The 12648-nt window shown below is 37.7% G+C and overlaps 1 protein-coding gene across 1 annotated transcript in view; it reads left to right on the forward strand.

Annotated features, from left to right (window-relative positions):
- The first annotated feature begins 2067 nt into the window (after nucleotides 1–2067).
- Nucleotides 2068–12648, forward strand: part of SRD5A2 (steroid 5 alpha-reductase 2) — a 30700-nt gene continuing 20119 nt past the window's right edge. Inside the window, exon 1 of the mRNA XM_072410447.1 lies at nucleotides 2068–2407. Coding sequence (XP_072266548.1) covers nucleotides 2127–2407 — 281 coding nt within the window. The 5' untranslated portion in view covers nucleotides 2068–2126. The remainder of the gene's footprint in view (nucleotides 2408–12648) is intronic.

A 12648-nucleotide genomic window follows, 5' to 3' on the forward strand; every position in this document is an offset into this window, starting at 1 on the left:
CTATCTCTGTACACAGATATTCATTACTAATATACAACATTTTTGACACCATACTTTTTAAGTGGACAAGCACTACACTTAGTGCGTAGTGCCTCCCCTGCATCTTAAACCATAACATTAGGGTAATAAATACACATACACCTAGGGATAAAAAGAAAATATATTTGCCTTGGCTCCTAGGTGGGGGTGAAATTACACTCCTTCAAGCAAGATCTAAGGAAAGCAAAGGATCCCAGCCTCAAGAGTAGATGGTCTTACATGATGTTGGAGCGTTTTTTCATGAGATTTTTAAATACTCAGAATATCCCAAACCTCACCAGAAGGATCATTACATTACCCTCCTCAGCTGGGGGGGGGGGGAATTCTATAATTCTGGTGACCCAGCCATATGTTATGCTTTACACAAGTTGTGACCTTGCCATGGAGAAATGTACCTATTTGTTTTTTGGCAATTTATTTGTTAGCTAACCAGAGCTGTTATTAGAATTTCTGCTTCTAAAAATATGTTCCCTCTTCATTCCAGGGCTCGTTGTTTTGTCCAATACAACCATATTGTTTCTTCCTTCCTTTCCATTGGTTCTTCCTGACATCTCCCGGGCTCACACTATGCAGATTGGATGATGTGTCTCCCTTCAAATGTTTTACATTATAGGAAAGCCCTCTGATAACGCATGCCCATTCCAGACATGCACAGAAGGAACAGCCCACAGCCTCCTGGGATATGTGACATGATACCCCAGGATGGCTTCAGGTCTCCCTTTCAGTTTTTACCAACATGACAAAGCTGGAAAGGGAGGGGACCTCCTCAAAAAAGTAAAGAAAAATGAATTAAAAGCACATTGTTTTCATTATGTAAAAGTGATAGATAATCTTTTACATAATGTTAAAAAATGTGATCAAGAATGGCATGTCACAATATTGGCCTTATACATTGTTCTTGGGTACGAGCTGTAAGATGAATGTATCATAACTGTTTTGCCCTATGTAATAAGGACTTGGAGCCTGACATTGTTCCTTTTATTCTGTACAATATTTAAATGTTTTATTACTGTACTTGTACATTGTCTTTCTGCGGTTATAAATAAAGTTATAAAAAAAGTGATGATAAGGCTTTATCACTTGAAGATCCTACCAGTAACACATTTTCTGTCCTTGAGATAGCATTGCTCACTCCCCATAATGAACCTTTAAAAAAAGCATTGATACCCAACATAGGTATCAATTAGGGGCAGCACGGTGGCTCGTAGATGAATTTATCTTTTATTATTATTTATTACAGTATTTATAGCGCTGACATTACCCAGTGCTGTACAAAGTCTACAATCATGTCACTAGCTGTCCTTTAAATTCACAATCTAATGCCCTTACCATAGTCCTATGTCATTACCACAGTCACTTTTTGTGAGAAGAAGCTAATAAACCTAACTATATTTTTGGTATGTGGGAGGGAAACCGGAATACCCAGGGGAAACCCACACAAACACAGGAAGAACCTGCAAACTCCATGCAGATAGTGTTGTGGCTTATATTCAAACCTGGGACCTAGCGCTACAAAGACTGGAGTGCCAACCCCTGAGCCAATGTAGTGTCCACACTTTTTTCATTGCTTTTAACAAATATTTCAGACATCTAAGTAGCTTCATTAAAAAAAAAATGATGTATGCATGGCAAGCACTAGGTTGTCTGTTATTACACATCAGACATGGTGTATGTTAGCTGAGTTTGTACCTTGTGTGTAGTAGAGACAAAAAAAGTAAAAATCATGGTTTGGGATTGTCCAAAATGAGTTCAATCATGTCCTTTGGCATACGTAATAATGTAAAAGGAATCCATAGGCCTTCTCTGGAAAGTTTGTTGTACACATGTTGTCTATTGCAATATTTAAACTTTCCTTTTTGTTTTATCTTTAAACAGGAGGCTGTATTCATTACAGTAGTCACTGGCTGTATCCACTTAAACTGTGGACTGTTGTCTTGCCTCTAGGAGGATACTATTACAGAACATTCTTCCCAGCAGCTTGCTAGAGATGTGTGTACTCCCTAGTGTAGTATTTAAAGTGAATGAAGAGCTGCTTATGAAAACACCTCTGTACTTCTGAGAAGACTTTACTACCATTGACTTAAACTATGCAGTGCACACAGGATCTGGACTTTTATTTGAGTATTATACTTATTATTGTTGGGCTGTTGTTTCTTCTACGTCAAGTGACTGAACCTGCTGGATATGGGAAGCATGTTCCTAAAAAGGATACATCAAATTTTATTCTGATTTCAGCCAAATATGGCTGGTTCATTCAGGAATCACCATCATTCTTTGTACCTGTATTGGCAATACTATATAACCAACGATGGGACAGTTTGGGATGTAAGATGCTCTTGGGTATGTTCTGCGGACACTATTTTCATAGGTAAGAAATAGGTTACATAACGTGCAATGTAAGTACTATGCTTTCAGTAACTTTTATGTCATATTATATTATTTTATAGTATAACTCAAAGGATGTGTAAAACACAAACCAGTCAAACCTGTCTGTTAACAATCCTGACACAGTTTATGTTCATGAGTGGCTGTTTGTCAAGTAACCTTGTATGTGAATTTTTTGAGCAGATGTTTGATACTGGCATAACGATAAACAATCAATCAGTTGTAAAATTGATCAAGAGATAAAAATAAAAAATTCACAAAAAACAAAATAGTTCAAAATCTGTTGGTTTGTGCAAGGATTCTCCCATTTCTTTCTTTATGGCTAACATTGTTTATTGATCAAAAACTTTGTTTCTTGAAATTCTTTTCTCAAACTTATTGTATTGTATCTTTGACCAGTGTTACTCTTTCTATTTTATAATCCTAAAGATTTATGTGATTGTGCTGAGCATTTTACACTCCTACATAGGAGTAACTAGGCTTTGTATTCTGCAAATATTTGACGTAACTCTTCATGCCCACTAAACAATGTTTCAACTATTGTTCTGTAATACACGTGTTTTCAAGGACAGTGTGGCTGCTTTTAATCATTTATTTATAACTAGAATGTGAAAAGAATTTGAGTTGTGTATTAAACTGACAGAATTAGATCAAGTTGAATATTTTATAATCAATCTAAATTGAAGTAGCTTATTGTGTTTATTTTTCATTTTATCGCTTTGTGAAATTTTATAGGTTAGTTAAATGAATGAACACAGCACCCCACAATGCACTATAAACTAGGTGAGGTATAAAGGAGGTGGGCACAAGACATATGGGCCCTAAAAGCCTAAGAGGTCTGGATAATCAATCCAATTAGACCATGTTGACTAAAATTGGACAGAGAATGGTATAAGGGTAAAGAAAAATCTTCCATAGTCATAACTAAATTAATCCTCACAAACCACTGTTCAATTGTAGTTGGAAAGGAACTTTTCAAGAGAGTGGGGATGCAAGCATTGGCTATGTTGACTAAAATGATGGGGAGTAACTTTTTGTATTGTTTCTTGGACATAGGATTAGGATAGAAAAAAGGGGTAAAGAATCATCAGAAAAATATAGGGAAAGCCCAAAGAGGGTATAAATTATTTTGCACACATTGGACTAAAAGAAACCAAGTGCATGGAAAGACTTAAAGAGGAACTAAACTGAAAAGTGGCTAAAATAATTCACTTACCTTCAATTCCGGAGGTGTCTTGCATCAGGTCCTTTGTCGTCCTGGCATCCGTCCCTGAGCCGCAGCTCCAGGCGCCACCATCCTCTCCTCTTCTTCCTGGTTTTTCTTCCTACATCACCCAACCCAGGCGCGGGATTGGGTGACGTAGGTTGGAAAAAAAATTGGCCAATCTCAATGCTCATGCATGCCTTTTGCGTGTAAAGGCTCCTTCTGCCCATGTCCGAGATGCTTGGGCATGCACAGAAGGAGCAGCCAAGAGCCCCCCGGGATGCGTGACGTAGGTATCCCCCTGTGATCGAGAATTAGGAGGTGGTGCTGTACCCTTTATTTTTTTTTTTAAAAAAGGGTGTTGCACTTAAAAAAAAAAAAAAACAATCAACAAAAATTTGATGTTAATTGTGGTGCCTTAAAAGTCCTATAAGCACCTTTCCATTTTGGAATAAAAAAATGTACTAGTAAACAGGAAAAACTTGTGAAGCACTGCTGGGGTTCTGTACCATCAAGATAAAACAGTGTAATTTGTCTCCTAATATCAATTTGCAATGGTGGCCTTGCAGGCAAAATATATGAAGCTGTCAGTCTGGAATTGTGTTTAAGAGATGTCCATCTCTCATTTCTACTTTCCAAGTAAAGTAGGAGGGTGGCTCTCACTGCCATCTCTAAGAATGGTATGATTCAGGTTGCCCCTAATTTGACACCTGACACAGTAAAGATGTGAGCGAGTTGTGAAATAAAGGAGAAGAGAAGGGGTAAAGTAGACAAAAAATTAGTAAGTTGAAGAGTCCTCCCCAACTCCAATGGCAGAATGTCATCTGGCAGTAGACCGAGTGGGAGTAGGCCACATGCAGACTTGAAACTTCTGTGTAGCTGTCCATTAACCCCCCTGGCAGTAATCCCGAGTGTGGCTCTGGGTGAAATTTAATTACAAAAAGTTGTAACCCCAAGCCACACTCGAGGTTGAATTGAGGGCTTACCTGGTCCTCAGAAGCCCGCAGCCTCCTCCAGTGATGCCGGCCCGGCATCTGTGTCCGCTTGGTGATGCCCGGCATCTGTGTCCCCTGGCCTGGCATCCCGGCGTGTGAACGTTGGATTTAAAGTGAAGCTAAACCCAGGTAATACTCACCTGTCCACATTCCATCATGGGCACCGCTAACTTCATCTTTGCTACCCATTCCAATCTTTAACAATCTTGATTGGCTGGGCCGGCATGACTCCCAAGCAGACAACATTTAGTCCAGCAACAGCAAGAGAAGCGAGCATGTGCCTGCTACCCCCGCAACCAACGCTAAGCTGCACATGCACAGCTCTTCAAATTTTACAGTTGAAGGAAGTGAGCAGGCAAGAATGCTTATTGCCTGTCCTATTCTGTAATAAAAGCCATGCCTGATCACAATTTTTTAAAGTAGAACTTTAGATTCATAATTCTCTCACTACTCTTTCACTTACTCAATCAAAAGCTGGAAGCATGGAAGTGACCTAGTTATGAGTAACATTTCTGAACTGCAACAGAGAACAATCAGGTCATATCATATTTTGGCTGACCTTTAGTTTCTAATTGTTTCCGGGTAGACGTTCACCAATTACTGTAAACCATTGTAAAGGTCTCAATTTTGAATACTAAGGCATAAACAGTTCCCATATTTCCTTTATCACAATTTCCCTTTAAAGTATATGATATTCTTCATAAAATCTTTTCATTTAACGCAATGAACAGGGAAACCATAATTATTACCTACATACTTAATAATCACAGTTTTGGCTTAAAAAGCAAAGTTTCTAAGGTTAGTTTAAATGATCAGACTTTGTAAAATTGTAATAAATCTGCACAAACCTGAAACCCTTGGGTTTTATCTGGTATCAGGGCAAACAACTAGTTACCAGTATTGCTTGCCGCCTACCTGCAGCTGATCTTTACCCCATTACTGAGTTTGCTAAACTGTGAATGTGCTGCTCATAGTTGGTTGCCAGGGAATCCCAGCCAACCTGGCTTCCCTTAGGAATGATCGAACTTCCACAATGCGCATTAGTTTAGTAATCCCGGCCTGGTCAATCATGATGGTCAGAGATAATCTCCAGAATGAAAAGAACAAGAGTTGAGTATCATGGATCTAGTTCTGCTTTTAACGCCAAAAAAAGTTAAAGATTAAAATCCAGACAGAGCTCAATTGACAAAAAAAATGTATGGGAGCTTTTTTATCTGATAAAAAGAGTTTGGATCTCACGTGGAAAAAATAGCACTTGATTAGACGGTTTTGTGGTTCTATCCACACCATCGGTATTGCCATGTTTGAAATTCCCATGCATTCGAATGAGCTAGCCTACACCACGGTGTTTCCTTGAGGCACATTTGTGCGCGATTAGGTTAACGCTCCTTGCAACATTTTAAAAATTAAAACAAAATTAAGTGCCTATAAACATGCAAAAACTTGCTTGCAAAGAGTGTAACTGTAACTTACTACAGAAAACGAAATCATAACTTGACAACATTCTTCACAAAAGAAATACAAGAAAGAAGGGTTTTTAAGACAAACGTGTGATTATAATGAAGATCATTTCTCATAATACATACCAAAATAACAATAAATATATTGTTATAAATATAATGTTTTTTTTCCCGAATGTCTATTAAGGGAACTGGACAAAAGGCTTCTAACTGGAATATACAGCATTATACGAAATAAATTGTGTTGCATGCGTATGTCGATGACCCAAAGCGTTTTGCCCGACTTGGGTTTCTTCAGGGGTACTGTACGTGTAGCGAAGTTGCACGTACTTACTTGACAGTATATATTCCTTGGTGGAAGAACGTGTGTAGTTTAGAAGCATATATGGGAAATAATAACCCGAACAAGTTCTTTTTCTAAGGTAGAGAACTTAGAAAGTTCACCCAATGGGATGACCTTCAACCAGGTCTTTGGCTGGTATAAACACAAAGACCGCAGCCGCGGTCTGTGTAACAGCGCTGTGTCACAGCGTGGTGTGAGAGTGGCCATGCAAGACTGGAGAGAATACACTTTCATCAGTGAACCTGGGTGATCCAAAAAAACTGGGATGAATCTGGTCTGGGATTGAAAACATTTGCATACAAATAGCAATTGACTTTTAGAAATCCATCCAAAGTTTTCTGGATCACCCAGATTCACAGATGAAAGTGTATCCTCTTCAGCCTTGGAGAGCTTTAATAAATCAGGCCCAAAGTATTGGGCTCTTCTATAACTCCGAAGACCTTTTGGGTAGTCTCGGCCCTAAACTTAAATCAGTCACAAATAAAGTAGATTTTACAATATTATTTGAAATATAAAACTAACTGACCATGCATGTGTATAAATTTATAAGTCATCCATGTCATTATTAATGATGCGCAACTTCAAAAACCCTACGCCCTCTTTTTGTTCGTGTCAGGCATGAGTGGTCACAAAAGTTGTGGCAGTGCCTCAAGAAACAGTTCAGCGTAGATCAAAAGGAACATCTAAAAGGTAAAGGTAAGGCTTTATAATGATAAAGACTACCAGCTTGATTACATGAATCAACGTTATTGTTATTAAAGGTTACAATCATCAAAGTATTAAAGAAATAACCTTTAAAGAAAAGTTCAACCATTAAAACCAGGCAAACAATGTACATATCCTTCAAATGTTTTCATGTTGAGAAAGAAATAGAGCTGGGTGCGCCTATCAGAAGTAATGGCCATCAAAATCAGAAAAAAAGCATTCTTTGGTGACTATAGAAACTGAAAATATATTTTGGTAAAGTTTAGTGAAGGTAAGAGAATATTTCTGTCCACCTCCAGTGGTTTTTATGTAAAACTTGAAGCCCCAGCCAACACTTTTTTCAGTTTAGGATATGGTGGGGATGGAGACTGTCCTATTTTTATCGCTGTCTGTTGGTAGATTTGCCTTGTAAACAAAATTTTAAAAAAATATATTGATTGCCACAGCACTGTGCTATAATTAAAAATAGATTTTTATTTATTAAAAAAAGCCTTATTAATCTACTCATAAACATCAAACTTCAAGCAGAATTCCAACATAACCTGACTATCTATTTTAATAGCACACTTCTGAAATTCCTGAATATAAATTGTAACAAATTAAGGTTAGGAGACAGGAACTTCCCTAAACAACCTAGGTGATTTTATACCTGGACTAACTAGTTTCAAAGGGCCTCTCCTTGTTTTTCATAGGTGCTCACTATTAATTCTATAGTAATACCTGACTAACAATGTAGGCATATTCCTTTTAAGGTTTTTAATGTTACTCCACATTGATTGAACACTACATCATTCCTACAAATATGTTGTTTCAGAGTTTCACAAACCTATTAACAAAAAAAAAAAATTGAAATATGTCCATTATAGCTAAATATACTTTTTTGCATCAGAGCCATGCCATTACTAGGAGTAAAAAAGGCTATGTAGTATTGCACAACCTATAGTATCCAGTAGATTGGACGGCATCTAAGCGAACAGTAGCTAAGTGGGTCTATTACCCCATACTTAAAAATGTAATAAAAAGATCCTTTTATTGGTTTGCATTTTCATTTTACTATATAGTTTTTTATAGTGTTTTTATGGTGTTTATAATGCGCACCATGTTGACTAATGCATTGTGAATTCCTTTTGATTACGCTTTTAAAGTGGTGCTATATACACTCCTTACCACTATTCTCTAGTTGACCTGTCATTATTTAGCCAGCTCACCAGACATACCTGTCAAACATGGTTCCTGCAGTGGAACTTGGCTGGTTGAAACTGCTCATTCTGCTGGGTGTTATAGGCTATCCAAAACTCTGTAGCTTTTATTACTCGTAAAATTGGTAATTATTATGTGAAGCAACAGAGGTTGTTTGAGGTTTCAGCTTTTTAGCCCATATTTGCTGCAGTTTAAAAAGTAGACTTTCAGATGTGTTTATGTGTCATGGACAGCCAGATGGTGTTGGGAGCCTGCTAAGTTTAATGTTTGTGAGTTTGTTTTAGTGCTTTCAATAAATAAAATCATGTTATTAATTACTGTACTATGCTGTGGTGCTCAGTACTTTGTTTATTTTATCTAAATGTGGAAATGTGTGCTCCAATTCTTTGGCCGCAGCTGCTGGTCATGACAAATAGAGATAATCATTTGCTTACATATTGAATGAAAAATTGAAAGTGCTGGTAAAGATTTCGGTGTATAGATTTGAGCTCCTGGTAACCACACAACCACACAAAGCTAAGCTTCAGTCAGTGACTTTGACTAGGTTAGGAAAATATTATCAGTCTGCTGCAGGTAGGAGAAAATATTTCCTCAATCTCCTATACCCCAATTATGAGAGCTGGTGAAACAGAATGCTGACTGTAATTTATTAACACAGCTCAAAACTGTGCAGGGACCAGGGGATACATGATTGTCTCATCATTGACTCAGCATCGTATCCAAGAAGTAGATTTTGACACTGGCTAGCACCTGAACAAATATGGCTTCTTTAATACATGATTGAATGAACTAAAATTCAATAAATGAAAGAGGTAGGTCTAATGGATGTCTATCAGCCAGGAAATAGGGTTGGGTTCTATCTGAGATTCTAATGCACATTGTAAGATGCTGAAAGTGTGCAGTAAAATGAGTATGCAATTTTGGTGCAGAAGAACCTGTGGAACTGTGCAAGACTGAAGATAAGTCTGCAGTTTAACTTTAAGTGCTTCTGCTGTGAACTTTTAGGATGAATCACTGCAGTTTTTCCAAAGCCACAGTAAGTCTAAAGCGAGCAGGAGTATTTAAAAAATGAATGGAGTCGTAAAAGTAAAAAGCTGGGGGAGTGGAAGACACATAGGTCTGAAGCCAGAAAGAACAATAAAAAAAAACTTGTAAAAAAAAAAAGCCTTAACAATGACTATCTCTCCTATGATATGTTAAACAGACAGAACTCTATAAACTACCAAAGGATCAATACTTTTATGAAAAGGATGCAAAATGCAGGCTACAGTATTCAGCAATATTGAAGAGTATAATTCAGGGGTGCCCAACACGTTGATCGCGATCTACTGGTCGATCGCAAAGGCAACGCGACTCAACCGCGGATCCCTGCCTTACCCCTGAGGTAAAAATCTAGGGTTGGTAAAGGGTTGTAGTCCTGCTGTACGTTTATAGGGATGCTGGGGATGTCTTTCGTCAGACAACACCAGGAACTTTGCGTCCTTCACTCCAGGACACTTTCCTATTGGTTCCTTAGGCCTCTGTACAGTCCAATAAGAGCGGGAGAGGAGTTATGTTCCGGGTGAACAGGGCAGATAAAACAGAACGGTCCGTGCGTGAGAAGGTGCGTGTAATAGTAGGGAGTGGGTGAGGGAGGCAGAGAAGGCGAGAGGGCAGTCTGAGGTCAGCAGTGCTGGTAGCTAAGTCAGTTCAGACTCGGTGTCATGGTTCAATTACCGAGATATCGTTGTACAGATTAGCAGTTGTTTTTCTTGTGCAGCACGTCATTCTCTTATGACAGGTGAGCTGTAGCTTTCCTGTCACTGTAGTCGTGTAGTGCAATGTCTCTGCCATTCAATGTCTCATTAGCTTCTGTCATTTCTGTGTCATGCTCGGTAGATATATATAAATATTGTTTTATTTATATTATTGTTTAGCATTTTTATTGTTGGTAGATCATTTTGACTTGGTAATTTTATTAGTAGCTTGCAAGCCAAAAAAGTGTGGGCTCCCCTGGTATAAATGAAAGCTGATAGAGATATCCCTGCTTTACGTTGGCTCCTTAACTTAGGATATCCTTACAGTAGGGTGCAATTAGCCAAAGCTAAGAAATGGATATATATATCCATATATATCCGTATAAGACGCTCCGGAATATAAGACGCAACCAATTTTAAAGGAGGAAAATCTAGAAAAAAAAGATTCTGAAAGATTATTGTACTATTCCCCTTCTGATAACTCATGTGCCATTCATACCGGTATTCCCCTTCTGATCACTCGTGTCATTCAAATTCCCCTTCTGATCACTCTGTGTCATTCAAATTCCCCTTCTGATCACTCTGTGCTTTTTTTCCACTGTACGGCAGTTAGGACAGGGAACAGCAGGGGGCGCTGTGCCGGCTTCTTTCACTGCAGCCAGGAGGAGACACACGCTGCTGCCAGAGAGGAGAAGAGACACACGCTGCTGCCAGAGAGGAGAAGAGACACACGCAGGATCGGGTATCGTGTGAGTATCTTATTTTAATTATTTTATAACACATTTGTGGTATAGGACGTACCAACTTTTCCCCCCCAGTTTTGGGGAAGAAAAGGTGCGTCTTATACTGCAAAAAATACGGTAGCTCATAACGTCCATACCTTGCAATCTACAGTTATAAATATAAATAATATATATTATAAGTATTATATTTTGAGCGCCTTTGCATCAGTACAGGTTTCAAAAAGCACATTTTCTCTTTAAACATGACCAATACCATTGACCAATACCACTAATCATGATTATTGCTTTATTATTTATGTATGCAACTGCTAGCTTCTCAAAATCATTAGCACATTATCATTGTTCAATATTCTGGATCTAATTCATAACTGGGATATGATTCACATCTTCTCTTCCAACCCCTGGAGAAGAACAAATACTTTAATATATCTTTCTGTCATTGAATCAGATTCCCTTTAATTTTCAATAACTATTTTGCTGTATTATATGCCATGTGTATACATAAAACTTTAAATTATCAATTGAGCTTTAAAATGCTCCTATTCATGAATCAAGTTAGTGACACGTCTATTGACAGCACTGCGTTTTATGATGGTGCTTTATAAATACTGTGTAATAATAATAATAATGAATCCAAAGAGACAGTGACCATGGTGTGGTATGTTTGCACTGACCTTTAAGATAAAAGCATTTGGTTTAGCTAACCTTTCAACTGCTAGAATAATTAGTGTGTGTGTGGTCTTGAAAAACCTGTTTATCAGTCTGCTGGAGCAAAGTTTACAGACTTGAAGCTTTAGGACTTTGAGTGGTGACAGCTTGTTTATTTGTGGTATGTCAGAAGAAGATGGGAGCCTGGGATGGCGACCAGAGAGGATGAAGAAGGGGCTCTTACTTGGAGCGGTTGTTGTGGGCCAGTTAAGCCCAAGGTAGAAGGTCGCACCAGTTATCTTGCTGACCTACATGTGGAGATACTGCTCTAGGGACTGATTTATTCACTCTGTTTGTCCATTGGACTAAGGATTATTATTATTTATAAACAATTATATTATTATTATTTGTGTTTATTGTACCTTTTACTGTTTCTGTATAAAGAAAATTTGGGGTTCTCCTAATATATGCATAAGTGATGGTAAATTTTTAGGTGTAGAAGGAGGACAGTGATTTTTTTTTTTTTTTGGCCAACTTGTCTCTCCCTTTTTTCCTTGGGTACTAAAGCGGGTAAAATTGTTTAGTTCAATCACTGCTACATTGATCTGGTAATGGTACAGTGATATCTGGTAATGAAATAATAATAAAATAATATTAATAATAATGGTACCCATAAATGTATTTTTCTTTTTTGCAATTCCAGTTCCTATTCTGTATGTGGAAAACAGTAGCTCAAATGGCCTAAAATTAAGGACTCTGACCCCAGAAAAAAAGTTCTAGAAACTAAGGACAACTAGATATGGGTGGTAAGAAAAACGACCAGTTGCTCCCTATTTTTTACCAGTGACTCTACAGTATACAACTCCTTCTAGCTGAGCCTGTGGAATTATTGTTTGTCATCCAACAAGAGGTGACACACAGTTGCCTTTTTTAAAGAAAGGCTATAAGTGGTCAATACATTTTTTTTTATTTTATTTTGTATCTGTATTTTACATATCTATACAAAATCTTTCTTTTGTTTATTTTTTTTAAAAACATTTAAAAATGACAAAAGCTCAGAGACAGCAACAATGAGAAAAGCACTAAGAGGTAATCATGCTACTGATGTAAAATAAATTATTTTTTTAAATCTTGACCAAAATACATAAAAAGATACTTTTTGAGCAGACATCATAAAACACCCTTACTCG

Source organism: Pyxicephalus adspersus, chromosome 4, assembly GCF_032062135.1.
Source record: "Pyxicephalus adspersus chromosome 4, UCB_Pads_2.0, whole genome shotgun sequence".
Taxonomy (NCBI): Eukaryota; Metazoa; Chordata; class Amphibia; order Anura; family Pyxicephalidae; genus Pyxicephalus; species Pyxicephalus adspersus.